We start from the raw sequence: 26108 nt of genomic DNA, 5'->3' as shown, positions 1-26108 counted from the left end.
GATGGGTGTAGCAGTGTGACAAAAAAATAATCTTAGTGACAGTGTACAATCAAGCTTCTATTCTAGTGTCAGAGACACTTTAAGGAAAGGCTAGGAAGAAGAATGATTGTGTAGAATGTAACTGTTAATGGGTGTGGACCCACTGGGGCAATTAACAAGTTTGACTTTGGGCTAAACCTAAGGGCATTGTCCTGTCAATTCTCTGGTTTCCACCCTTTAACCCCTGTACAAGGATTGGTCTTCTCTGCAGGGAACCAGCCAGCCCGCTACCTCCTGGAGTAGTCTTGGTGTAGTTGGCTGCTACACCAAGGACAAAGGCAAAAAGTGTAGTCTGAACACAGTCTAAAGTCAGGGCAGGCTGAGTACTTGCGTATTCCAAGTAGCAATTCCAAGTTCGGGGCAGGCAGAGGACGTGCGTAATCCAGTTCACAGTTCCAAGGTCAAGACAGGCGACAAGGAGCAGAATCTAATAGAATAGACAGAAAAGGTTCGGCACACAGTTATACAGACAACAGATCACCTTAGCTGGTTACTAGAGATCATACAACCTCAAAGCTCAGGCGAGGAGGTGGAACCACAACCCAGCTAAATAGGGAGGCTGATAAGCAACTTATCCAGCACCTGGACAGGAGATAAGCATTAACTCTCTCAATGCGGAAGGAAAGTTCACTGGGCACTATTTCCAGTTCACAGAGAGAGGGAGAGAGGAGCGACAGAACAGCAAAACAGTGGCTGGCATGGACCGCCAGCGTGACAGTTTGAGATGAGTGAATCGAAGTTGACAAAGTGGAATTCGATCCGAATTTCAGCAGGAGTGGCAGCAGGAGTCACAGCGAGAGGCCTGAACTCCTGGTGTCATTTAGCAGTCGTGTCTTGACCAGCAACCCAGCGGTGCTTGAATAGTTGACCCGGTCTTCGACTTCATCGCAAGTGACATCAGACACCCCCAGTCAAGAGTCGGTTGGTTCCTCTGACACCATGCTTAGTTGGAAAGGCTCGGGAGCAGGCCCTGTACCCCCAACCAGTCCTCAACATTTCTCTATCATTTTCAGTTCCCTCAGTGCGAGAAATATTATAGGCTCGGCTACACTTTTAAGCGAGGACGAGCTACTAGAGGACAGTCAGCAGCAACTGCCCAGGCAAGATCTGGAGTAGACATCCACCACTTCATCCTGTAGGTGGGCAAGTAGTTATGATGAGAGTCACATGGGAGCTGGTATTGCAAGCGGTGAGGCTCCTGACCCAGAGACCATTGAGGAGGACATCAGAGACGTGCAGACAGTATTCGATGATGATGATGTAGCTGATAGCACTTGGGAGCCGGGTGACGAAGGGGCTTCATCATCATTGGGAGAAGAGGGTGACAGCTTGCCGTTGAAGCAGCGGCAGAGCCAGCAAGTTGCTAACGTGGCCGGGAGTCAGCAGGGTGGCAGCAGTGGGAGGTCGGTAGCCAAACATACCCGGGGTAGACCACCCTCTTCACTGGAACCTACCTGCCCGGAATGTAGTTGTGCACGGGCTCACATAAGCAGCAGCGGTAGCAGTCAGTGCGTAGTGTTGGGGGTAAAATCACCTACTCGGCGGTGTGGCAGTTTTTTTTAAGCCGCCGCCATATGTAGAATCTGTGGGCAGAAGGTGAAGCGTGGCCAGGGTGCCAATGTTGGCAGCACAACCCTGCGTCAACATATGCAGCATCACAATAAAGTGGCCTGGGATAACCGTGGCTCCGATGTGGTGTTCCAGCCTGCCACAGCAACCGCTGCATCAACCAGTGGCATGCACCCGGTTTCAGGCAGTCAAAGCTCCACCACCTCAGCCGAAGGAAGCTGTCTGTACTTCCCATCATCTGCTGGTCCTGATTCTCCTGCTACTGCTCCTCCTCCTCCTACTCCTTATCACTCATTCCGTCAGCAATCGATCACTGAAGCGACTGCCAAGAGACAACAGTATGCATGCACTCATCTAACAACGCAGAAGCTAAATGTGCTCCTGTCCAAGTTGTTGGTGCTGCAGTCCCTCCCATTCCAAGTGGTGGACTCTGCATCTTTCAGAGAACTGATGTCTTGTGCCGAGCCGAGGTGGAGAGTTCCAAGCCGTCATTTCTTTGCCAAAAAGGCAGTACCAGCCCTGCACACACATGTAGAACAGAAGGTGGGCCATTCCTTGAGCCTGTCGGTGTCTGCCAAAGTGCACAGCAGCACTGACGTGTGGAGCTGTAACTACGGTCAGGGACAATACATGTCCTTTATGGCCCACTGGGTGAATGTGGTTCCTGCAAATCCACACCAGCAACTTGGCCAGTTGACGCCTCTTCCGCCTCCACGTTCTCACGCCGTTGGTCCTGCGACAATGTCCGCCTCTGCCTCCTCATCCTCCACCGTTTCCTCAGCCTCCACTTCAGGGACAATTCACAGTGCCCCTCCAGCATACAACATGTGCAGGGCACGGCGGTGTTCTGCACCTCGTTTGCCTGGGTGAACGGAGTCACACAGGGGAGGAACTGCTCCGTGTCCTTCATCAAGAAATAGAATCCTGGCTTTCTCCGTGACAACTCAAAATAGGAACCATGGTGACAGACAACGGGAAGAACATGGTGTCGGTGCTGCGTCAAGGAGGGCTGAGCCATGCACCCTGCATGGCACACGTGTTCAATCTGGTTGTCAAGAAGTTCCTTAAGTCTTCAACCCATCTGCAACACATCCTAAAAACGGCCAGGAAACTTTGCATGCACTTCAGCCACTCGTACACCGCAAAGCACACCCTCCTTGAGCTGTAGCGGCAGAACGGCATCCCCCAACATAGGCTGATATGCGACATTTCCAAGCTGACAAGTTACACTTATTATAAATTGTTACAACTTTGTGAGTTTACATTGGCCATACATATAACTTACATCAATTTAAACAGTATAACTTGGGGACAAACCTATCCAAAATTCACTTGAATAGGTTCAGGGGTTTAAAAGTTAGTATGGGCCATAATCCTGAGGCAAGAGGCGGATAAACAGGCCTCTCCAAAACCCAGTGGCGAGGTTGGTTTCGCCACACATCTCCCCCCCCCCCCCCCAGGGAAGACTAACCAGATACCTGACCTCACGCCGGTCGGTACCTGAGTTAGTCTGGCAGACCACCCACAACCCAATACTGGACCTGTTGCATTTGGTAGCCTGTCTCTGTCCAGTGAGTCCACCAAGGTTATGTTGGAAGCTGGTACTCCCGGTCTCTGTGTTGCTCCCTGGCTTAGAGTCTGGTTGTTGGAGGGGGAGACCGACTGTCTCTACCCCCTGTGCTGTAGGTGCAGAGACCACGGTCCCATCTGCACTGTTGTGGGGCTTACTGTCTCCCCCTGGTGCGTTAAGCTGCCGCTGGGGAGAGGGGGTAACGAGCTCCTCTCCCATACATACTTCCAGCCGCTGGGGAGGGCGACCGACCGTCTCCGCTCCCAATACAGGGTCCTGCTGCTGGGGAAAGGAGACTGGGCTCTCTATTCCCTGCTGGACACTCTGCCGCTGGGGGACAGGACCGACTGTCTCTGCCCCCTGTAACTCCGCCTGCCGCTGGGGAATGGAGACTGGGCTCCCAATTCCCAATAAATCACACGGCCGCTGGGGAATGGAGACTGGGCTCCCAATTCTCGGCACATCACTCGGCCACTGGGGAATGGAGACTGGGCTCCCAATTCCCAAAAAATCATGCTGCTGCTGGGGGGCAGGAACAACTACCTCTGCCCCCTGTAACTCAGCCTGCCGCTGGGGAGGGAGGACGCTGCTCTCCTCTCCCTGCATTTCACACTGCCTTCCCGGCATATCACTCTGCTGCTGGGGGGCAGGAACAACTACTTCTGCCCCCTGTAACTCAGCCTGCAGCTGGGGAGGGAGGACGCTGCTCTCCTCTCCCTGCATTTCACACTGCCTTCCCGGCATATCACTCTGCTGCTGGGGGGCAGGAACAACTACCTCTGCCCCCTGTAACTCAGCCTGCCGCTGGGGAGGGAGGACGCTGCTCTCCTCTCCCTGCACTTCACACTGCCGCTGGGGAATGGAGACTGGGCTCCCAATTCCCTGCTAGACCGGTGGAGAGACCTCGGTCCCATCTCTACCGGCCACCTGGGGTCCTTCCCAGTAACACTCTACAATATCTGCCCAGCTGAATGGGTCTGGATCTGGGTCTGTCACCTTACTGTCCTGCTGAGCCTTCCCAATGGAGTGGAAGAGATCTCGGTAGTCCTGCTCCAGTTCCCACTCCAGGGTTGCTAGGTGAGCCAGTTCTTGCTCTACTTCATGGGGGTCATCCCACTCATGCCTAGCCTCCCTCTCATAGAAAATGTCCTGAAGTCTGGACTGTGCAGGGCTCCCGAAGTCAGGCTCTGCAAAGGACTCCCATAACAAGCCAGGACCATCAAACTCCTCTCCCTCTGGCTTGTCATGTTTGGCTGTCCAGGGTATATACTGTGCCATATACCACCAAAGCGCCTGGTAGGCATCCTCCAGCCATAGCTCCTGCCATACCCGGTGCTCTAGTTCCTTCACCCATTCCTCCAGGGGCTGCTCTCCCAGGAAGGGCATCCGCAGGGCCACTTGCTTCTGCAACCGCTGCTCTTCACTGGGGAGACTCTCACCCCGCTGGTATTGTACCTTATCCAGGGCCTGGTACCAGATGCCTTTCCTTAATGCATCCCGGCCATCCAGGTCCTCCTCGTATAACACTGCTGGTTCCATCCCGGTGCTTTTAGGGTCGCTGTACTGGGACATGCGTTGCCCTTAAATTGTAGAATCCACAGAAATGGTGTCTCCTGTAGCTGTCCTTCTGGCTGTAGGAACGATCCCGCTGCTTGCCACCAATGTAACGGACCGTTTCAGCAGACAAGGGGTTAAAATCCGTTTAGGCGATAAGCCCCTTTCTGAGAGACAGGCACAGCTACTGCAGGATGCACCAAACTCCCGAACTGGATACAAAATAGCACTCCGAACTGGAACCTCACGAATAGCTGCTAGCAGATGAACAGGAATCAGCTTACACTCCTGGCAATCAGTCCTTAACAGCATACAGTGGATCCCCCCAATAACGAGACAAGGCTCCGTGTTGAGGGTCAAGCAGTGGTCTGACTGTACTTCACGTACAGCCTCTTTTATTCATAAACCACAAACATAGTACTGCCCACAGGGGTTTGAAATATAACCAATCAGTAATTTACAACACATACAATGATACAACATATCCCCACAATGCATCATGGTTTCCTCCCCTCTGTCCCGGAGACAACCGAGGTGTAATCCAATTATCTCTCAGGACAAAGAGAAATCACCAATACACATGTGTATACAACAGGACAGACATCACCATTTAAACACACAATGGGACAATGGCACAATAGAAACACACCCAGCATTTTCCTCCCAAGCTGACAAGTTACACTTATTATAAATTGTTACAACTTTGTGAGTTTACATTGGCCATACATATAACTTACATAAATTTAAACAGTATAACTTGGGGACAAACCTATCCAAAATTCACTTGAATAGGTTCAGGGGTTTAAAAGTTAGTATGGGCCATAATCCTGAGGCAAGAGGCGGATAAACAGGCCTCTCCAAAACCCAGTGGCGAGGTTGGTTTCGCCACAGCCATAAAAGATTTCTTGATGATCCAAGCGGACAGGAGTACTCCTCTGTGTAACTTTGTTGTCAGCCAGTGGCAGCTCAAGCGTGACACCTGCCATTTGCTCAGGCCCTTTGAGGATGCCACGTTATTTGTCAGTCGCTAGGACTATGGGATGAACAACGTCATTCCACTGCTTCATGTCCTGGAACAGATGCTGGTAAAACTGGCTGGTCAGGGGACTGGAGACGTGTCGTCTAGATCTCATGGCTACAAGAGCCCTGAGGGGACTGAACTGGACGAGGAGGACATTGGAGCACAAGCAATGTGTAGCAAAATGGGTGGCTTTTACACACAGATGACAGGAGAGGAGGGGCAGGAGAAGCCAGAGGAGCTACAGGGTGATGAGGAAGACGAGGCAGAGGACCCAGACACGCCAAGGCAGTATGCAGTGGAAATGGAGGCAGGGAGTCACTTGCACAAATGGCCCGATACATGCTCACTTGCTTGCATAGTGATAGCTGAATTGTCAGTATTCGGCAGAGTGATGACTTCTGGCTCTCCACCTTGTTGGACCCTCGCTACCGGTCCAAAATGGGGGCCTTTTTTACACCCGCTGAGAGGGAGGACAAACTGAACTATGTAGTCAGTTGGCCGCTGCCTATCTGCGCCATCGTCTATCCTCTCGCAGGTCTGACGGGGGGGGGGGGGGCCCTCTGCTCTCACGTTCCTCTGCCATGGCTGCTGTGGCAGAGTGGGGGGGGGTAGGAGCAGTTCTAGCTCCATCAGCAGCAACTTTTGTCTAAAGTCGCTGATGAGCAGCTTTCTTCACCCGCCTAGTGAAGAAACTACTCACCAGCAGCAGCAGCTAGACCTGGAGCAGGACCTAAACCAGTAGTTAGTGCATACATGGACAGCACCATGCCCTCCCACATTGAAGATCCGCTGCACTACTGGACAGCCAAACTGGATTTGTGGCCACAACTAGCAGAGTTTGCCCTGGAAAAGCTGTTCTGCCCAGCCAGTAGTGTGGCATCAAAGCTGGTGTTTAGTGCGGCAGGGGCCATAGTTACCCCAAGAACTTGCCTGTCCACCCAAAATGTGGAGAAACTGACCTTTGTCAAGATGAATCAGGCATGGATCAGCCAGGATTTCCACCCACCAATGCCTGATGCATCAGACTAGATCATCCATGGTGCCACACCAACACTTTAAAAAAGAGACCGGTTTCTTCTGGGTACCTGCCTCAGCTACTATTCTGATGCTGCCACCCGCCTGATGCCACACATCTGATGCCAAGTGCTCCTTCTTTCACCCACCATCTTCAGCATTGGTATTGCCACCCACCTCCACACTATGTCACCTTGCCACTCTGTGGTCTCCTCATGCTGCTGCCACCTCCATACTATCACCTTGCCACTCTGTGGCTTCCTTATGCTGCTGCCACCTCCACACTATGTCACCTTGCCACTTTGTGGCTCTTTATGCTGCAGCCACCTCCACGCTATGTCACCTTGCCACTCTGTGGCCTCCTGATGCTGCCGCCACCTCCACACTATGTCACCTTGCAACTCTGTGGCCTCCTGATGCTGCTGCTGCCACCTCCATACTCTGTCATTGTGTCACTCTGTGGCCTCCTGATGCTGCTGCCACCTCCACACTGTCATTGTGCCACCCTGTGGCCTCCTCCTAATGCTGCTGCCGCCACCTCCACACTGCCATTGTGCCACCCTTTGGCCTCCTCCTGATACTGCTGCCACCTACACACTCTGTCATTGTGCCACTCTGTTGCCTCCTGATGCTGCTGCCACCCCCACACTGTCATTGTGCCACCCTGTGGCCTCCTCCTGATGCTGCTGCTGCCACCTTTATACTCCGTCATTGTGTCACTCTGTGGCCTCCAGATGCTGCTGCCCCCTCCACACTGTCATTGTGCCACCATGTGGCCTCCTCCTGATGCTGCTGCCGCCACCTCCACACTGTCATTGAACCACTCTGTGGTATCCTCATGCTGCTTCCACCTCACAACTATGTCATAGGGCTGCTTTGTGGACTTCTCATGCTGTTCCCACCCTCTTCACTTCATGACTGGGCCACTATTTTGCCTTTTGGCCTGGCTGACATAATTTATTTGACCCTTCTTCTGATCTGTCAGAAGGAAGGAAAAATAAGACATACAACGGATCCTGTCTATGTAACAGCTGCATGACATGGTCCCAATTTTGCATCAGAATTGGCTTCTGCTTTTGGCTACCATATCATGAGTGGATACAAAACACAGAAGACATGTAAATATTCCATGTATGTGTCATCTCTGTTTTGGATCCACTCCTGTTTTTTTTAGGCTTTAGCAATACTGATGGATTACTGACCAAATTCTGACCGAGTGAAGGAGGATGCTCCACAGACCGGATACTTTTTTGGGGGTTATCATTCTGACGGATCAGAGGAAGGGCAAAATAATCAGTGACGTCAACACTAACTTACTGCTGACACCCTCTCCACTCTGTCGGGGGGGGGGAATTCTACTTGTATAAGCATTTAATTAATTAACAGGTTCTCTAGAAATCTATGTGAAATCAGTGAATTGGTGTAAAAGGAGTGCGCTCTTTTACGCTATAGTAGGATCTTGGGCTTCTGCACGGTTCTTTATACCTAGCGCTAACATTGACCTGTAAGGCTGAGTTCACACTGCCGAAATAAGTGAAGTGTGCAGTGATTCTAAGAGCGAAGCCTGTCATCTGCATGTTATACTGACTCACAGTATTGTTTCACTACCACAGCAGACTCCCTATGCGTGTTACTGCAAGGCACATTGTCGCACACCACTATAAAGGCTCTCTGCAGCCAGGAAATAGCAGTTTTTTTACACGATTCACCATGAATAATTTCAGATCAAACCAAATTTTTTTGGGAAATTCGGCGAGCCCGCCGAATCGAATTTTTGAGAAATTCTCTCATCTCTAATAAAAACCTGTTATATCTTGAGTCTGCTAAACGTCTTACCCTTAGACAAGCTACGTGGTCTTTCTTTTTTACCAGGTTTAATTTTGTTAAAATATTGAAATATTAAAAGAACACCATAACTCTGTACTCGCCGGGCACCCTGGTAATAGGGCAACCTCGGAGCTATTGTCTCGTCATTTTTGGTGGCTGAGGTTTCACCAGGATATAATTGATTTTGTGTCCACCTGCACGACCTGTGCACGTGCTAAAGTCACTCATACTCGGCCAGCAGGGTCTCTGTTGCCACTGATCATTCCCAACAGACCGTGGACACACCCGTCGATAGATTTTGTTATTGATCTACCTGTATCTGCGGGTAAAACTGTCATCCTGGTAGTTGTAGACAGGTTCAGTAAAATGGTGCATTTCATTGCCTTATCCGCGTTGCCAAATGCTAAAACCCTGGCTCATGTTTTTATCAGTGAAATTGTGAAGCTTTACAAGGTCCCTTCCAATGTTGTTTTGGAGCGGGGAACCCAATTTATTTCTAAATTCTGGAGAGCTTTTTGTTTTCGTCTTGGGGTACATTTGTCCTTTTCCTCAGCCTTCCGCCCACGGCCAGACCGAAAGCACCAACCAAAACCTAGAGACTTACCTTAGATGCTTTGTGTATGAAAATCAGGAGACATGGTCCGGTCATCTTACTTACCTTTAGCAGAGTATGCTATAAACAGTTGCCCTCAAGAATCAACTGGTAAGTCACTATTTTTTGGAGCATATAGTTTTCATTCTCAATTTTGCAATTTTCAGTAAGGGCGAGCCTTCTGGGATCCCTGAAGAAGAAAAGTTTACGTCATCCATTTCTTCTGTATGGCAAAAGGTTCAAAGCAATTTGAAAAGATGGGAAGCAGATATAAACGTATGGCTGATACAAAACGTTCGCCAGGTCTGGTCCTAGGGGTGAATAACTATGTGTGGTTGTTGACTAGAAATATAAAGTTAAAGTTTCCCTCTTGGAAATTGGGTCCTAGGTTTATTGGTCCTTATAAAATAGTCACCGTCATTTAACCCCATGGCATTTCGCCTGGTGCTGCCTCAAACTTTGAAAATTCATAATGCATTTCAGAAAAATTGTTGCTTAAAAAGTATGTTGCACCTCCGGAACCATCAACGTTACCGTCTCCTCCAATTATTGTCGATGGCAATTTGGAGTTTCAGGTGGCAAGAATTGTAGATTCTCGTTTCGTCTGTCGCTCCCTTCAATATCTGGTGCACTGGAGGGGTTACGGTCCAGAAGAAAGAATGCCAGAAGGTTAATTAGTTCTTTCAACATTTCTCATCCGTTGAGACCTAGTCCTGAGTGTCCAGTGGCTCCTCCCAGAAAGGGGGGTACTGTCACGATCTATCTCTGACCCTGTTGTGCCTGAGGTTAGAAGGTCGTAGAGGGTAGCTACTCGCTCGGTTTCTCAAGAGATCGCTCTATGACCTAGCGGTGGGAATGGATTCTGGTCCAGGTTTTCCTGCTTAGGTTTGCGATCCTTTTTGTCACATTTAGGAATCTGTAGTTTTTCCTTTCAGCTGTTTTCTGTGAGCCATTCCCAGCTACTATATATTTTCAGTTTCTGCTTCCCTTGTTGCCAGATATAGACTTCTTTCCAGATGTTCTATTCTGAGATCTGGTGGAGTTGGAGTTGCTGTAGAGCTGTTGGAACTGGTACTGTCAGATCTCCGGTCTCTCCTGTGTGTTGTCTCCCTTTGGGGATTGTATGTGGTGTTTGTGTTGTTTGTCCTTTCCCTGTTGTTACCATACGTGTCAGTGGTGAGGACTAGTGCTTCCACTGCCCAACTTACTACCTAGGGCTTATTTCCGGTTAAGCCACGTGATCAGGGGTATGGGTTAGCAGCCCGTCTAGGGACGTCAGGGCAGCCAGGTGCCAGTGCTAGTTAAGTTAGGGGTCACTACTCCTCCCTCTCCCTAGTGGAAGGGTACTCACCTTCCCTCCTCTCTGTGGACAACAGTACTGTGTTATCTAGTGGTTGGAAGTGATGTCTCCGGAGAATTTGTTACAGATTTGGCACAAGACCCAAGAGCTTTAACCCCTTCAGAACACAGCCATTTTTCATCTGAAGAACAAGGCTGTTTTTTTTAAATCTGACATACAGTATGTCACTTTATGTGGCAATAATAACTTAGGAACTATTTTACTTATCCAAGCCATGGTAAACGCGAGTCTTTATATTCCACCTTTATTTATAAAAAATCCAACATTTAGCAATTTGGAAAACGTTACAATTTTCTGAATTTGACAAACAGTAATATCTCATAAAAGAGTTACCAATAAACATTTCCCATATATCTGCTTTATGTTGGCATCATCTTGTAAATGTCTTTTTTTTAGGATGTTAGAAGGCTTAGAATGTTCGAAGCAATTATTCAAATTCTCAAGAAAGTTTCCAAAACCATTTTTTAAGCACCAATTCAGTAACATTCAGTGATTTTGTGGTGCTTATGTAATAGAAACCGCCCATAAGTGACCCCATTTTAAAAACTACACCCCTCAAATTATTCAAAACTGATGTTACAGGCTTTGTTAACCCTTGAGGTGTTCTACAAGAATTAAAGAAAAATGGAGGTGAAATTTCACAATTTCATTATTGTTTGCAGATTTTTTATGTTAATCATTTTTTTATTTCAACACAGCAAGGGCTAACAGTAAAATAAAACTCAATATGTATTACTCTGATTCTGTAGTTTATAGAAATACCCCATCTGTGGTGGTACACTTCTTTAGGGGCACATGGCATTAGTCACAAGGAAAGGAGTGCCATATGGTTTTTGGAGGACAAATTTTGCTAGAATGGTTTTTAAGCGCCATTTTGTATTTGAAGAGACCTTGAGGTAGCCCTACAGAGGAAACCCCTAAAAAGTGACCCCATGATGGAAACTGTTAAGGGATGTACTGAGCTCTTTGATACTATATGTGTTTTACATAATTTTAAAAACATTTGGCTGTAAAAATTTTAAACTTTCATTTCTTTCAATATAATGTTGCTATAGCCCAAAATATTTTTTATTTTCACAAGGGGTAACAGGATAAAAGCACCCCATAATTTGTTATCCATTTTATCCTGAATACGGCAACACCCCATGTGTGGTGGTAAACTGTAGGACTCAGAAGGGAAGGAGTGCCATATGGCTTTTGAAGCACAGATCTTGATGGATTGGTTTATGGGCACCATTGGTTTTTATTTTTTTGCCAATTGTCTTATGTGGGGGTTCATTTTTTGCGGGATGAGGTGACATTTTCATTTGTACTATTTTGGGGTACATATGACTTTTTGATCAATCGATATTATGCATTTTGTGACAAAAAATACAGTTCTGGCACTGTTTTTATTTATTTATTTTTACAGCGTTCACCTGACAGGGTAGATCATGTGATATTTTTATATAGCCATTCGTTCCAGATGCTGTGATACCTAATGTCTATTTTTTATTAAGTTTTACACTGTAAAAGCATTTTTGGAAAAAGAAAAAAACGTTTTTGTGTTGCCATTTTCTGAGAGCCATATTTTTTTAATTTTTTGAGCGATTGTCTTATGTAGGGGCTAATTTTTGTTCAGGATGGTTTGATTGGTACTGATTTAGGGTACATATGACTTTTTGATCGCTTGGTATTACACTTTTTGTGAAGCAAGGTGACCAAAATTACTGTTTTGGCAAGGTTTCAATTTAGTTTCTTTTACAGTGTTCACCTGACGGGGTGGATCATGAGATATTTTTATAGAGCCAGTCAATCTGGATGCGGCGATACCTAATATGTATGTTTTTCTTTTTTATATATATTTTTTATAATTTTATGTGTTTATTATGGGGGGAAAAAAAACTTAATTTTTTTTTTTTTATTATCATTTTTATCAACACTTTTTTTTTTATTGTCCCACTGTGGGACTTTAACTTTTGGGGGTCTGATCCCCTCTACAATGCATTTCAATACATGTGTATTGTAATGCATTGTCTGAGTATTACCAGTGTGATACACTGACAGCCTGGATCTCACTGGCTGGGGTCTTGGTCTAACAGGCTTCTGTAGAAGGCTAGCCCTGATGCCTATGGAAGGCACCGGGCTGCCTTCACAGCCATCAGGTCCCTGTCACTGCAGCACGGGGACCCGATGGCCGAACATGTATGGCAAAGGTCCTCTTTGGGTTAATTTACAGCTGTAGCAATTTGTTATCTTGTCCTCCACTACTGCATGCCATGAAACATCAACACAATTAATATAACACTCCATTCTGATAGTAGGTGCACACAATAGCATGCCACATTAATGGCATAGCTGTGCTAGAAGGTCTATGTCAAATACATAGCATCCTGTTTTGGGCAGAATAATGCATGCTGCATCTGTATGTCTGTGTTTAGGGCTTTATTTCAAAGTGGCTCTAAGGTAGGAGCACAGAAGAGGCAGAGAGATATTACACTGTTCAACCTCTCTTAGTTTCACTGCCATATTAATATTAATTTTGGAAAAATAGGTGTGATTGTAAAACCTCTTTAACTACAGTCTTTCTTACAGTGTCTTTGACATCTTTATTTCGGACACTGTAGATGATGGGGTTTAGCATGGGTGTAACTGCTGAGTAAAGGAGGGAGATAGATTTGTCTATGTCTGGAGACGAACGGGAACGTGGTTTTAAATACAGAATCATAATGGTCCCATAGTAAAAAGTCACCACAATGATGTGGGAGGCACATGTAGAGAGAGCTTTGTACCTTCCATGAGAAGAACTGATCTTCAAGATGGTGGACAGAATATGAATATATGAAATCAGAATCAAGATAAAGGATAGACTAACTATTATGCCTGCTGTAATATACATTGAGACCTCATGGAGCCAAGTATCACTGCAGGATATCTGTAAAAATGGGGGTACCTCACAAAAGAAGTGGTTGACATGGCGGGTATGGCAGAAGGACATCTGGAAGGTGTAGATGACTTGTAAAATGGAGTTGATGAAGCTTGAGATCCATGACACAGCAGCCAGATTGATGCACGTCTTCCGGCTCATGATAGTGTTGTAGTGAAGTGGTTTGCAGATGGCGGCAAATCTATCATAAGCCATGATGGCAAGAATGAAACACTCTGTAGACCCAAAACTCAAATGAAAGTGCATCTGAACAGCACATTCTACAACAGAAATGCTCCTGTCTTCTGCCAATGAGTTCTCTAGGATTTTAGGGACTACAGTGGTAGAGAAGCAGATGTCAATGAAGGAGAGATTAGTAAGAAAAAAATACATAGGAGTCTGGAGCTTTGGATTAATCTTTACCACAATTATCAGTAAGAGGTTTGCTAGCAATGTTATCAAATACATCACCAAGAAGGTAAGAAAAGCAATGACCTTCAAGTATGGAACCGAGGACAAACTGAGGAGAATGAATCTGCTCGAAGAGGATTGGTTGGACAATTCCATCTCAGCAAAAGGAGACCCAGACCTGGACAAGAAGTCAAAATGAACTCTTGTCAACTTATGTCTACCTGCAAGAGCTAAGGAAAAGTGTATTCGAATATTGTACAGTTCTATTATAATTCATATAATCTGTGGTTATCTCTAAGAACAGTACAAAAAACATTGTACTATGTCATCTTTTACTTTACCCATTAGAAATTAAAAATTGTCGACTCTTGATATGTGTGAGGTTAAGACATTGTGATATGTAAAAACTCCTACAGTATATGCTTTAAGCACAAAGTTGGGAACTTATAGTAGAACTTCTAGACTAGAAGCTGGTTATATCTCTCCATGAATCTACCCTTTCTTACTTTACCTGTGGATTAGACCTGTTGATGTCCAGCAATCCAGTGGCCTGGTCTCCAATGCAATAACATTGAAGACAAGGCCACCTGCTTGGGATGTGCTCTTATATACCATTTTATAGACTCTCTAATTGTCCCTTGAGCAATTTACTGAACCATGAAAAAAGATTTTCAAATTAATCCGACAACAGGGATTATTCTTTAATTTGTACATTTGCTTCTGTTCATTGTTTGTAAAAAAAATTTAATATACGCACATACAGCCTTACTGAATGGAGAAAAGAGTGCTTGACTTTAAAGGAACACACTACCGTGGGCTGCACATGGCAAAGGGCTTCAAAGTCCTTCAGATTACTCATGCTCCACCCCTTCTAATCCTTCACTAAGCATACATTCATATATCAGTTTTCCCCTTAAAGTTAAAAAGGTTTTCCCACCTAAACATTAATGACATATCACTAGGATATGCCCCACATGTCAGATAGAAGTGGGTCCCAGATGTGGACTTGCACCTATCTTGAGAACAGGGCCTCAAAGTTAACGAGAGCACACCACGCATGCGAGACGTGCTCTCCTCTCACTGCTATGAGACCTGCTGTCCTGGAGCTTCTGGCTATTTTCGGGGGTCCCAAAAAGGAAAACAAACAGAGCAAGGGAAGCCACCAATTGGTTTACCACTAAAAGATTGCTGGAAATAGCTGAGCCACTATGTTGCTCTCCCTTCACTTTGGAGGCCCGAATGTTGAGATAGGAGAGGCTCCTTGAGGTAGGACCAGCACCTATTTGATATTAGTGGCATATTCTAGTATACCACAAATGTTTAGATGGGAATACCCCATTAATATATTAATCAACTTGCCATCAAATAGCAAAGAGGATAAGTTGGACTACTACCTGTAGCTATGGATCAGGCAAATCATCAAATCACAAGGAATGATTTGCTCATATATATATATTTTTTCAGGCTTAGTCAACAGGAGGTGGGTAGATCCTCATGCTCTGTAAAAGTGCTTAGAATGTATATTGCTTTTTATGCCAGAGAGGGGAGAGCACAATATGGCTCCCTCTCCCCAACACTAAATTGAAATTTTCTAGGTATTTTCCACTTCTGATTTCTAAAAGATGAGTGGAATGAAGTAAGTTATATCATGGCTGAAAAAAACTGAAGGTAATAATGCCCATTCTACTATAGATAAAGAATGCTGGCCAACTAAGGGATACACAAGAAAAAAGAAAAGATGAAGTAATGTAAGAGGAAGATAGGATCTTGGTGCATTCCACAGTGGAATGGACTGTACCACCGCATCCAGAAGGAAGCGCATGCGATGTGCAGTGGGTGGTACGTTAAGAAGATTGAGCATGAAGCCAGAAGATAAGTGGAAAGCTCTGCAAGAATATCAGCAAGGATGTCGGACAGAGAGGTGAATGGATGAAAAAGAAAGGATGAGAAAAAGCAAGAAATGAGTGAAACAAAAATGAATATATAGAATAGAAAAAAGAATAAAAAATATGAAAATAAAAAGATAAAATAAAACAAAAATAAACGAAAATAGAATGGAATAAAATAAAGTGAAAAACAAAAACTACAAGAAAAGGGAAAGAGGATAAAAGAAAAAAAAGAGATGCTAGGAGAAAGTGTGGCAGACGGGCCCAAATAATTTTGTACAAAATGTATTTGCCAAGAATCTCGAATTCACTTAATAAGCATAGCATTAGCATCAGCATACTTTTTTGTACTTTATTTGGTTTGCAGAGTGCTGTTGCATTGAATTTTTTTCTTTGTATAATTTTTTTGCTAGGAGAAAGTAAAGGTATAGAGATAAAGCAGAGAAAAGGGAGTTAATATCATATATCAGGTAGCTTATGAGAGCTAAGATCATGCACCCTGTAGAGCAAAACTGAAGTGAACTAGAGTAGCCCCTCCAAAGAATGAAATACTTCTATCTTCAGATATGGTGATGATTAGGATTTTGAATTATACCACCAGATGTCAAGGCCGAAGATGTTAGATATAGCAAAAATTATGAATGTTCTCACCGATCTGTGATTTTAGACAAGAAGCAGGGTTTCTCCAGTGGATCAAGACTCTAAAACAATAAAGGGCTCTACACATAGAGCAGAAGAGAACTCCATTTGGAGTCTATTTTTATGAGTTGTGTCCACAAAGACCAATTGAATTGCCTCTATTTTTGCTTGCCAATTTTCATTTGTAGGTCATGCCCTGTGTCTCATGTCCATGACTCAATTATTTCCACAGCTTCTATTTTGGTATGCTTGGTCATGTTCCTCACAATTAGGCCTCAGGCACACACACGAACGTATCTTCATTCCGTTCTGGGTTTTTTTGCGGACCGTATACGGAACCATTCATTTCAATGGGTCCGCAAAAAAAAGGAAGGTACTCCGTGTGCATTCCGTTTCCCTATGTCCGTATTTCCGTTCCGACAAAAAAATAGAACATGTCCTATTATAGTCCGCATTACGGACAAGGATAGTACTGTTCTATTAGGGGCCAGCTGTTCTGTTCGAAGTCATCCGTATTTTTTGTGGATCGGTTTTTTGGCGGACAGGCCTTAAAGTAACACTCCAGGCAAAACTGACTGTCTTTGTTATGCATCATTTTAGGTGTTCTTCCATTTATCCCCCCTGCTCAGATCTTTCATAAGGTATCACTTTTGCATGATGTGTTCCCCTGCAATTTTCAGTTTTCGCGTTTTTGTTTTTCCCAGAGCCATAATTTTTTTGTTTTTCCATTCACATAGCTGAGTGAGGGCTTATTTTTATGTGGGATAAGTTCTACTTTCTAATGACACCATTTAATATTGCATATGATGTAGCAGGAGCAGTAAAAAATTCCAAATGGAGTGTAATTTGTTTTTACGGTGTTCTCTATGCAATGACAATGACCTGTTACTGTCTTTCTCCGGGTCAGTATGATTTGTATAGTTTTACTTCAGTTTTAATACATGTGTACAGAGCTATGTCTGGGCTCATTTTTTGCAGATCAATCTGTACTTTTTGATCACATTTTATTAAATTGTTTTGGGAAGGTAAAGTGCCAAAAAAAAGTCTCATTGGCGATTTTTAATTCATGTCTATAATGTTTTTTGGTAGTTGTTTATTTTTAGTTTCTTTTTTTGTTTTTAGATTTTTTTTATATTTTTAAAAACAATTTTTAACTTTTTTTTTTTTAAGTCATCATAGATGACTATAACTAGCAATCATTAGATTGCCAATTATATTCTGCGATGGGTAGGTGTATATATCCATTACAAAATACACCATTCACAGTATTCCAACACAGTGCTGCCACCTGCAGGCCTGTATTGGAATATACCAGTGATAGGTATAGGAGTCTGTTTGAGGCTCTGAGCTATCACTGGCATATTACAGCTTCTTTGATCTTTGGGGAACGCCGTTACAGGCACAGGAGTGTGCGGCTCCGCGTCTTCATGGCTCAGATGCCGTGGTCACATTTGATCATGTCATCTGGGAGGTTAAATGTATGTGATCGGCCTTATGGCTAATCACAGACATTCTTTATGGGCCTCTTCTGTTTGAAACAGTAGAAACCCTAAGGCTATGGCACTCGCGGCACTCGCGAGCGGACGCCATTTTTAAAGTACCGATTTCCTCGGTATATAAGGTCACCAAGGGGTTTTATGGGACTTAGATAATGATAACCTATGCTCATGATACTGTAGGTCTTACAAATGTTCACTGTGCAGCCGCTGGCACCGCCTTATTGAGCTCCTCTCCCACAGCATAAGTGTACCAGAGTGGACAGAGCCTTCTGTTTCCATCCACTGTACAGTTTGCACCAGCTACTGCCTGATCATTGGGGTATTTAGACCTTCACCAATCTGATATTGATGGCCGAACAATGAAGATCCCTTTAAGGTATCTTAACTATTTTCATTAGAGTACCAATAAAATAATACCATCATAACCAGTTACATTAAATTAAATATTGTCTTTCTAATGGTAACATTAGTAATAAAATGGTTTTATAGGTTCTCAAATTCCTGTCTTAAGGTACTTTCACACTAGCGTTTTTCTTTTCCGGCATAGAGTTCCGTCCTAGGGGCTCAATACCGGAAAAGAACTGATCGGTTTTATCCTAATGCATTCTGAATGTTCAGCATGCTGCGGCTTTATCTCCGGCCAAAAAAACGGAACACTTGCCTGAATACTTGCCTGATAGCGCACCTATACCAGTCCTTAAAAATACTTTTGTGGCCCTATTAGCTAGCGTTTGGTGTCCCTAACAGCCTGTCCCTACTCCACACAGCAACCTCTCCCTACACTGGCAAAACATTGAAAGTAAAATGGCGGCCAGATCAGGTTTATTTATAAGGTAGGGGGTACGTCCATGTGCTGAAATGTCTCAATTGGCTGGCCTGTACCACCTGATGGATGTGTCATGGGTCAAAGTTCTTCACAATGTAAAAGAATATGGCGGGCGCGAATATTACCATATTTTCGCATGTTCGGCGAATCGCGAACGGGCAAAGTTCGCCACGAAACAACCGCCGGGTGAACCGCAGGGCCATCTCTATTGAACGCATTGCACCCGCACTGAATCCGGACCTATTCACTCCAATAGGGCTGTGCACATGAGCAGTGATTTTCAGGCATCACTGGTGCGTTGCGTGAAAATCGCGGCAAGCTCTATATTGTGCGTTTTTCACGCAACGCAGGCCCCATAGAAGTGAATCGGGCTGCGTGAAAATCTCAAGCATCCGCAAGCAAGTGTGGATGCGGTGCGATTTCCCCACATGGTTGCTAGGAGACGATTGGGATGGGACCCGATCTATATTATTTTCCCTTATAACATGGTTATAAGGGAAAATATTAGCATTCTTAATACAGAATGCATAGTAAAATAGTGATGGAGGGGTTAAAAAAATAAAAAAAACAATTAATAAACTCACCTTAATCCACTTAAACGCTCAGCTTGGCATGTCTTCTTTCTTTTTTGATGAAAAGGACCTGTGGTGACGTCACTGCGCTCATCACATGGTCCATCACCATGGTGATGGACCATGTGATGAGCGCAGTGATGTCATCAATGGTCCTTTAGCCAGATCCTGAAGAAAATAGAAAGAAGAGGAGAGCCGCTACGCGATCAAGTGGATGGGGTGAGTTAAATTTGTTTATTATTTTTAACCCCTCAATGGGCATTTTACTAAGCATTCTGTATTAAGAATGCTATTATTTTCCCTTATAACTATGCTATAAGGGAAAATAATAAAATCTACACAACACCGATCCCCGAACTTCTGTGAAGAAGGTCCGGTCTTGGAACCAAACATACCAATCTTTCTCACGCGCGTGCAAAACGCATTAAAACCATTTGCACTCGCGCGGATAAATCGTGCATTTTCCCACAACGCACCGCATATTGTCTGGCCCTCACACGAGACGCTCGTGTGAAAGAGGCCTCAGGCCTGCCATAGCAAATTTACATAATAGGTAATTAGTGAATATCCCACAGGCTACAATAGGGGGTGAAGGCGAATAAAAAAAAAATGGAAAAAAACATATTAAAAAAATAAAATTTTATATATATATATAAATCACTCTCCTTTCTTCATTCTAAAAATGTAAATAATAATTTTAAAAAAATTGTATCCAATCAATAGTCCCAAGATGCCCAAACTATTAAAACAGCTTAGTGGGGAAAAAAACAATTTGCCTTTTTTTTGGTCAATTCACCTCCCCTAAAATGGAATAAAAAGTGATACCATTTTGGCCGAATGAATCAATGAAAAATAGGGATCACACCACAAAAAATAAGCCCTCACATAGCATCATAGACATAAATATAAAAAAAGTATTCTGGGCAGAATATGGTAATGCAAAGTTTTCATTTTTTAAAAAGTATTAAAACACAACAACTATAAACAACATCATATTGCTATAATTGTAGTGACCCGCAGAATAAAGTAAACAAATCAGTTTTACCACATAGAGATTGAGAACACTGTAAAAACGAAAAGCACATGATGTCATGCCATGCCCCTTGTGTGGCAGGCGCAGCACTATGAAGTGCCTTTTGTGACAGGTCCCAGAAGGTCTGAAAGATTATCTACGCATTACAGGGAGTGCAGAATTATTAGGCAAGTTGTATTTTTGAGGATTAATTTTATTATTGAACAACAACCATGTTCTCAATGAACCCAAAAAACTCATTAATATCAAAGCTGAATATTTTTGGAAGTAGTTTTTAGTTTGTTTTTAGTTTTAGCTATTTTAGGGGGATATCTGTGTGTGCAGGTGACTATTACTGTGCATAATTATTAGGCAACTTAACAAAAAAAATATATATACCCATTTCAATTATTTATTTTTACCAGTGAAACCAATATAACATCTCAACATTCACAAATATACATTTCTGACATTCAAAAACAAAACAAAAACAAATCAGTGACCAATATAGCCACCTTTCTTTGCAAGGACACTCAAAAGCCTGCCATCCATGGATTCTGTCAGTGTTTTGATCTGTTCACCATCAACATTGCGTGCAGCAGCAACCACAGCCTCCCAGACACTGTTCAGAGAGGTGTACTGTTTTCCCTCCTTGTAAATCTCACATTTGATGATGGACCACAGGTTCTCAATGGGGTTCAGATCAGGTGAACAAGGAGGCCATGTCATTAGATTTTCTTCTTTTATACCCTTTCTTGCCAGCCACGCTGTGGAGTACTTGGACGCGTGTGATGGAGCATTGTCCTGCATGAAAATCATGTTTTTCTTGAAGGATGCAGACTTCTTCCTGTACCACTGCTTGAAGAAGGTGTCTTCCAGAAACTGGCAGTAGGACTGGGAGTTGAGCTTGACTCCATGCTCAACCCGAAAAGGCCCCACAAGCTCATCTTTGATGATACCAGCCCAAACCAGTACTCCACCTCCACCTTGCTGGCGTCTGAGTCGGACTGGAGCTCTCTGCCCTTTACCAATCCGGCCACGGGCCCATCCATCTGGCCCATCAAGACTCACTCTCATTTCATCAGTCCATAAAACCTTAGAAAAATCAGTCTTGAGATATTTCTTGGCCCAGTCTTGACGTTTCAGCTTGTGTGTCTTGTTCAGTGGTGGTCGTCTTTCAGCCTTTCTTACCTTGGCCATGTCTCTGAGTATTGCACACCTTGTGCTTTTGGGCACTCCAGTGATGTTGCAGCTCTGAAATATGGCCAAACTGGTGGCAAGTGGCATCTTGGCAGCTGCACGCTTGACTTTTCTCAGTTCATGGGCAGTTATTTTGCGCCTTGGTTTTTCCACGCGCTTCTTGCGACCCTGTTGACTATTTTGAATGAAATTGATTGTTCGATGATCACGCTTCAGAAGCTTTGCAATTTTAAGAGTGCTGCATCCCTCTGCAAGATATCTCACTATTTTTGACTTTTCTGAGCCTGTCAAGTCCTTCTTTTGACCCATTTTGCCAAAGGAAAGGAAGTTGCCTAATAATTATGCACACCTGATATAGGGTGTTGATGTCATTAGACCACACCCCTTCTCATTACAGAGATGCACATCACCTAATATGCTTAATTGGTAGTAGGCTTTCGAGCCTATACAGCTTGGAGTAAGACAACATGCATAAAGAGGATGATGTGGTCAAAATACTCATTTGCCTAATAATTCTGTACAGGGTGTAGTGATCTGACAGCCTCTTTTGGTTTCACTTTGTCTGTGTGTTGCTGGTATGTCCACTCCTCCTGATCAGGTGTGGATTATGTGACCTTTACCTCGCCCTATTTAGTCAGACTTTTCCCATCACTCCTTGCTTGGGATAGCTTTATTTGGTCTTGGAAGAGCTGGAGTCTGGTTTGTGTTGAAGTCCTGTTCATCCTTCATCCTCTCAAGTTAAGTGTTCCGCTTGTCGTGTTTTTTTTTCCCCCCCCCCCCCCCCAGTTGTTTACTAGGCCTCAGTGAGACGCTAGTTCCTTCACCAGGGAAGGAACAGGTGGTCTCTGCCCTGTCATTATCTTTAGGGCATCTGAGGGTCACCAAAGTTTTCTAGGTTCCCGTGTATGGGTATCTCTACCATCGAGAGGTGCCCATACGGATAGGAGTTAGGGCCAGGAGCAGGGTTTTATAGGTGGTGACACTTTTCCTTCCCTAGCGGTGAGGCCTAGTGTCTTTTCCCTTCCTTCTTGATTGTCTCTTGGTGTTCTCCCCTACTACATCTGTGACAATATCCCAATCCCATACCGCCATTTTTGTTCTGATCTGTGCAGCTATGGATACTATGTCTGCACTGGTCAAACAGATGCAGAATCTGACTTTGGAGGTAGCAGACCTCCATGCAACTGTCTTGTAGATTCAGAGTCCACAGGCTGCTGGTTCCAGTGGTGGGTCCCAGGCCTGTCCTGAACTGAAGGTGGCTCTCCCGGACAGGATTTCCAGAGGTAGTGACAATTTCATCCGGTTCAGGGAGTCATGTAAATGATACTTTAAGCTGTGTCCATACTCTTTTGGGGATGAGTGTCAACGTGTGGGTATGATTATTTCCTTGCTTAAAGAGGGCGCCCAATCTTGGGCTTTTTCTCTGCCGACCGAATCACTGTCCCTCCGGTCGGTAGATGAATTCTTCAGAGCCTTGGGTCTCATCTACGATGGCCCGGATCGGATCTCTCAGGCCGAGACCAAGTTACAGAGTTTGCGGCTAGGAGATCGTTCCGCGGAGACCTATTGCTCTGAATTTAGGAGATGGGCTACCGATACTGAGTGGAACGATCCTGCTCTCTGCAGCCAATTCTGTCAGGGTCTCTCTGAGAGACTGCAGGACGCCTTGGCCTTTCATGAAAATCCTGTGTCATTGGAGGCAGCTATGTCCCTTGCTGTACATCTAGATAGACGCCTGAGGGAGAAATCTAGGGGTCCTCACCTCCAGGACGTACTGTTCAATAAGGGTACTGCTTCCTTTGACACTTATGGTGGAGAGACACTGGTAGTTGCGCCTTGTGATAAGCCTATGCAGTTAGGAGGAGCTACTCGTGGCAAAAGCTTGGGTCATGTGAAAGGAGTCTGCTTTTATTGTGGCAAGAAGGGACATTTTGTGAATATTTGTCCGTACTTGCAGCATCAAGGTGTAAACAAAAAGAAAAAAACTTTTAATCCTCAAATTACTATTGGTGGTGTAGATGGGGAGCAAGAAAACCTACATTTGTCTTTTACTGGTAGTACCCATTTTCTCCTGTTTGCCGAGGTGGCGCTAGAGTCCAAAACTGTGAAAATCGAAGCATTTATCGACAGTGAGGCAGGAGTTAACTTGATTGATGGAGAGTTTGTACGCATTCATGGGTTGACTACTAATGCATTAGAGAAAAGTATTTCTGTCTTTGCAATTGACTCAGCACCTCTCACCCAAAAATGCCTGTCGCAGATAGTGAATGACATTCATTTAAGAGGGGGTGATTTGCATCAGGAATCTATCTCCTGTTATGTATTGGAGGGTCTGCCTGCTCCGTTGGTGTTGGGCTTACCATGGTTAAGCAAACATAACCCTAACATCGACTGGCAAGCGAGACAGGTTCTCGATTGGAGTGATTTTTGCATGGACAACTGTCTTAATGCATCATTCTCTATGGTGACCACTAAAACTCGTTCATTTCAGAATTTTCTGATGTTTTCTCTGAGTGGTAATCAGGAGTTGCCTCCGCACCGGGAGTATGACTGTCCCGTCAATCTTATTCCCGGAGAAAAATTGCCCAAATCTCGGTTATATAATCTTTCAGAACCCGAAAGAAAGGCCATGCGAGAGTATATCACCGAGAGTTTGGCAAAGGGACATATTAGACCATCCAAGTCCCCAGTGGCAGATGGGTTTTTCTTTGTAAAGAAAAAAGATGGTACCCTGAGACCATGCCTGGACTTCCGTGAGCTCAATCGTATTACCGTCCGTGATCCTTACCCCCTTCCTTTGATTCCGGATTTGTTTAGTCAGATTGTTGATGCCAAGGTGTTCTCTAAGTTGGATCTGAGGGGGGCATATAATCTGGTAAGGATCAAGGAGGGGGATGAGTGGAAGACCGCATTTAATACCCCTGAGGGTCATTTTGAAAACCTGGTCATGCCCTTTGGGTTAACCAATGCTCCTGCGGTTTTCTAACACTTTGTCAATGACATCTTTCATCATCTGGTGGGTAGGTTTGTCGTTGTATACCTTGATGACATACTAATTTATTCGCCTGATATGTAGACTCATCAGGATCATGTGAGACAGGTGTTACAGATCCTAAGAGAGAATAAGTTGTATGCTAAGATGGAAAAGTGTGTATTTGCTGTACAGGAAGTGCAATTTCTGGGTTACCTGCTCTCGGGATCCATACGAAAACCTGAGAATGAGAAGGTCCGTGCCGTGTTGGACTGGGATCGACCCGAAAATCAGAAAGCGCTTACGCGGTTTTTGGGGTTTACCAACTACTACCGTAAATTTATCTTGAACTATTCATCGGTGGTTAAACCTTTAACAGACATTACTAGGAAGGGTGCGGATATTTCTCTCGGTCTGATGCGGCATTACAGGCCTTTTCTGCTGTGAAAGATTGTTTTGCTTCGGCCCCTATTCTGATGGAACCGGACGTGACTCAGCCATTTATTGTTAAGGTTGACGCGTCCGAGGTAGGGGTAGGAGCAATCTTGTCGCAAGGTCCTTCACCTAGTAAATGGCGCCCATGTGCATTTTTCTCTAAAAAACTCTCTACTGCTGAAAGGAATTATGATGTGGGGAATAGGGAATTGCTGGCCATTAAGTTGGCGTTTGAGGAATGGCGGCATTGGTTGGAAGGAGCAATTCACCCTATTACGGTAATTACGGATCACAAGAATATGGCCTACCTGGAGTCGGTTAAGCGACTGAACCCAAGGCAGGCCAGATGGTTAAATCTTTTCACCAGATTTAACTTCATCGCCACTTACCGCCCTGGGGTTAAGAACGTCAAGGCGGATGCTTTGTCGCGTAGCTTTCCTGGGGGGTGGGGGCGAGTCTAATGACCCTAGTCCCATTTTATCTGAAGGGGTAGTCATATCCGCTCTTTATCCTGATCTTGAGGCCAGGGTGTTGGAGGCACAGGAGGATGCTCCGGACTCTTGTCCTCCGGGGAAGTTGTTTGTTCCCTCCGAATTACGTCACAAGGTGTTCGAGGAACATCACTGTACGGTGCTTGCTGGGCACCCTGGGAGCAGATCGACTGTCGATCTCATCTCTCGCAGATTTTGGTGGCTGGGGTTGCGTAAGTGTGTTGAGGACTATGTGTCAGCCTGTGGTACCTGTGCACGTGCTAAGGTGACACATACTCGGCCTTCCGGATCTCTGCTTCCATTGCCCATCCCGTCCAGACCTTGGACCCATTTGTCCATGGATTTTATCACGGATTTACCGAATTCTTCGGGAAAAACTGTGATTCTGGTGGTTGTAGATCGTTTTAGTAAAATGGCACACTTTATTGCATTACCTAGTATACCCAATGCTAAAACTCTTGCACAGGTGTTTGTCGACAACATCGTGAAACTACATGGCATTCCCTCTGATGTGGTGTCCGATAGAGGGACTCAGTTTGTTTCCAGATTCTGGAAAGCATTCTGTACTCGTCTGGGTGTACAATTGTCCTTCTCTTCGACTTTTCATCCTCAGTCGAACGGACAGACGGAGCGCACTAATCAGAATCTGGAGACTTACTTGAGATGTTTTGTTTCAGAGAATCAGGAAGAGTGGTCTTTATTTTTGTCGTTAGCT

General features: G+C 44.7%; 1 protein-coding gene across 1 annotated transcript; it reads right to left on the bottom strand.

Moving 5' to 3' along the window:
* Window positions 1-13061: 13061 nt before the first annotated feature.
* Window positions 13062-14018, bottom strand: LOC120981553 (olfactory receptor 5G3-like). The gene has a single exon (XM_040411090.1). It carries the CDS (start codon window positions 14016-14018, stop codon window positions 13062-13064), a length of 957 nt encoding a protein of 318 aa, XP_040267024.1.
* Window positions 14019-26108: the final 12090 nt, after the last annotated feature.

This window comes from Bufo bufo, chromosome 11 (genome assembly GCF_905171765.1).
Source record: "Bufo bufo chromosome 11, aBufBuf1.1, whole genome shotgun sequence".
Taxonomy (NCBI): Eukaryota; Metazoa; Chordata; class Amphibia; order Anura; family Bufonidae; genus Bufo; species Bufo bufo.
This window is presented reverse-complemented; position numbering and strand designations above follow the sequence as displayed.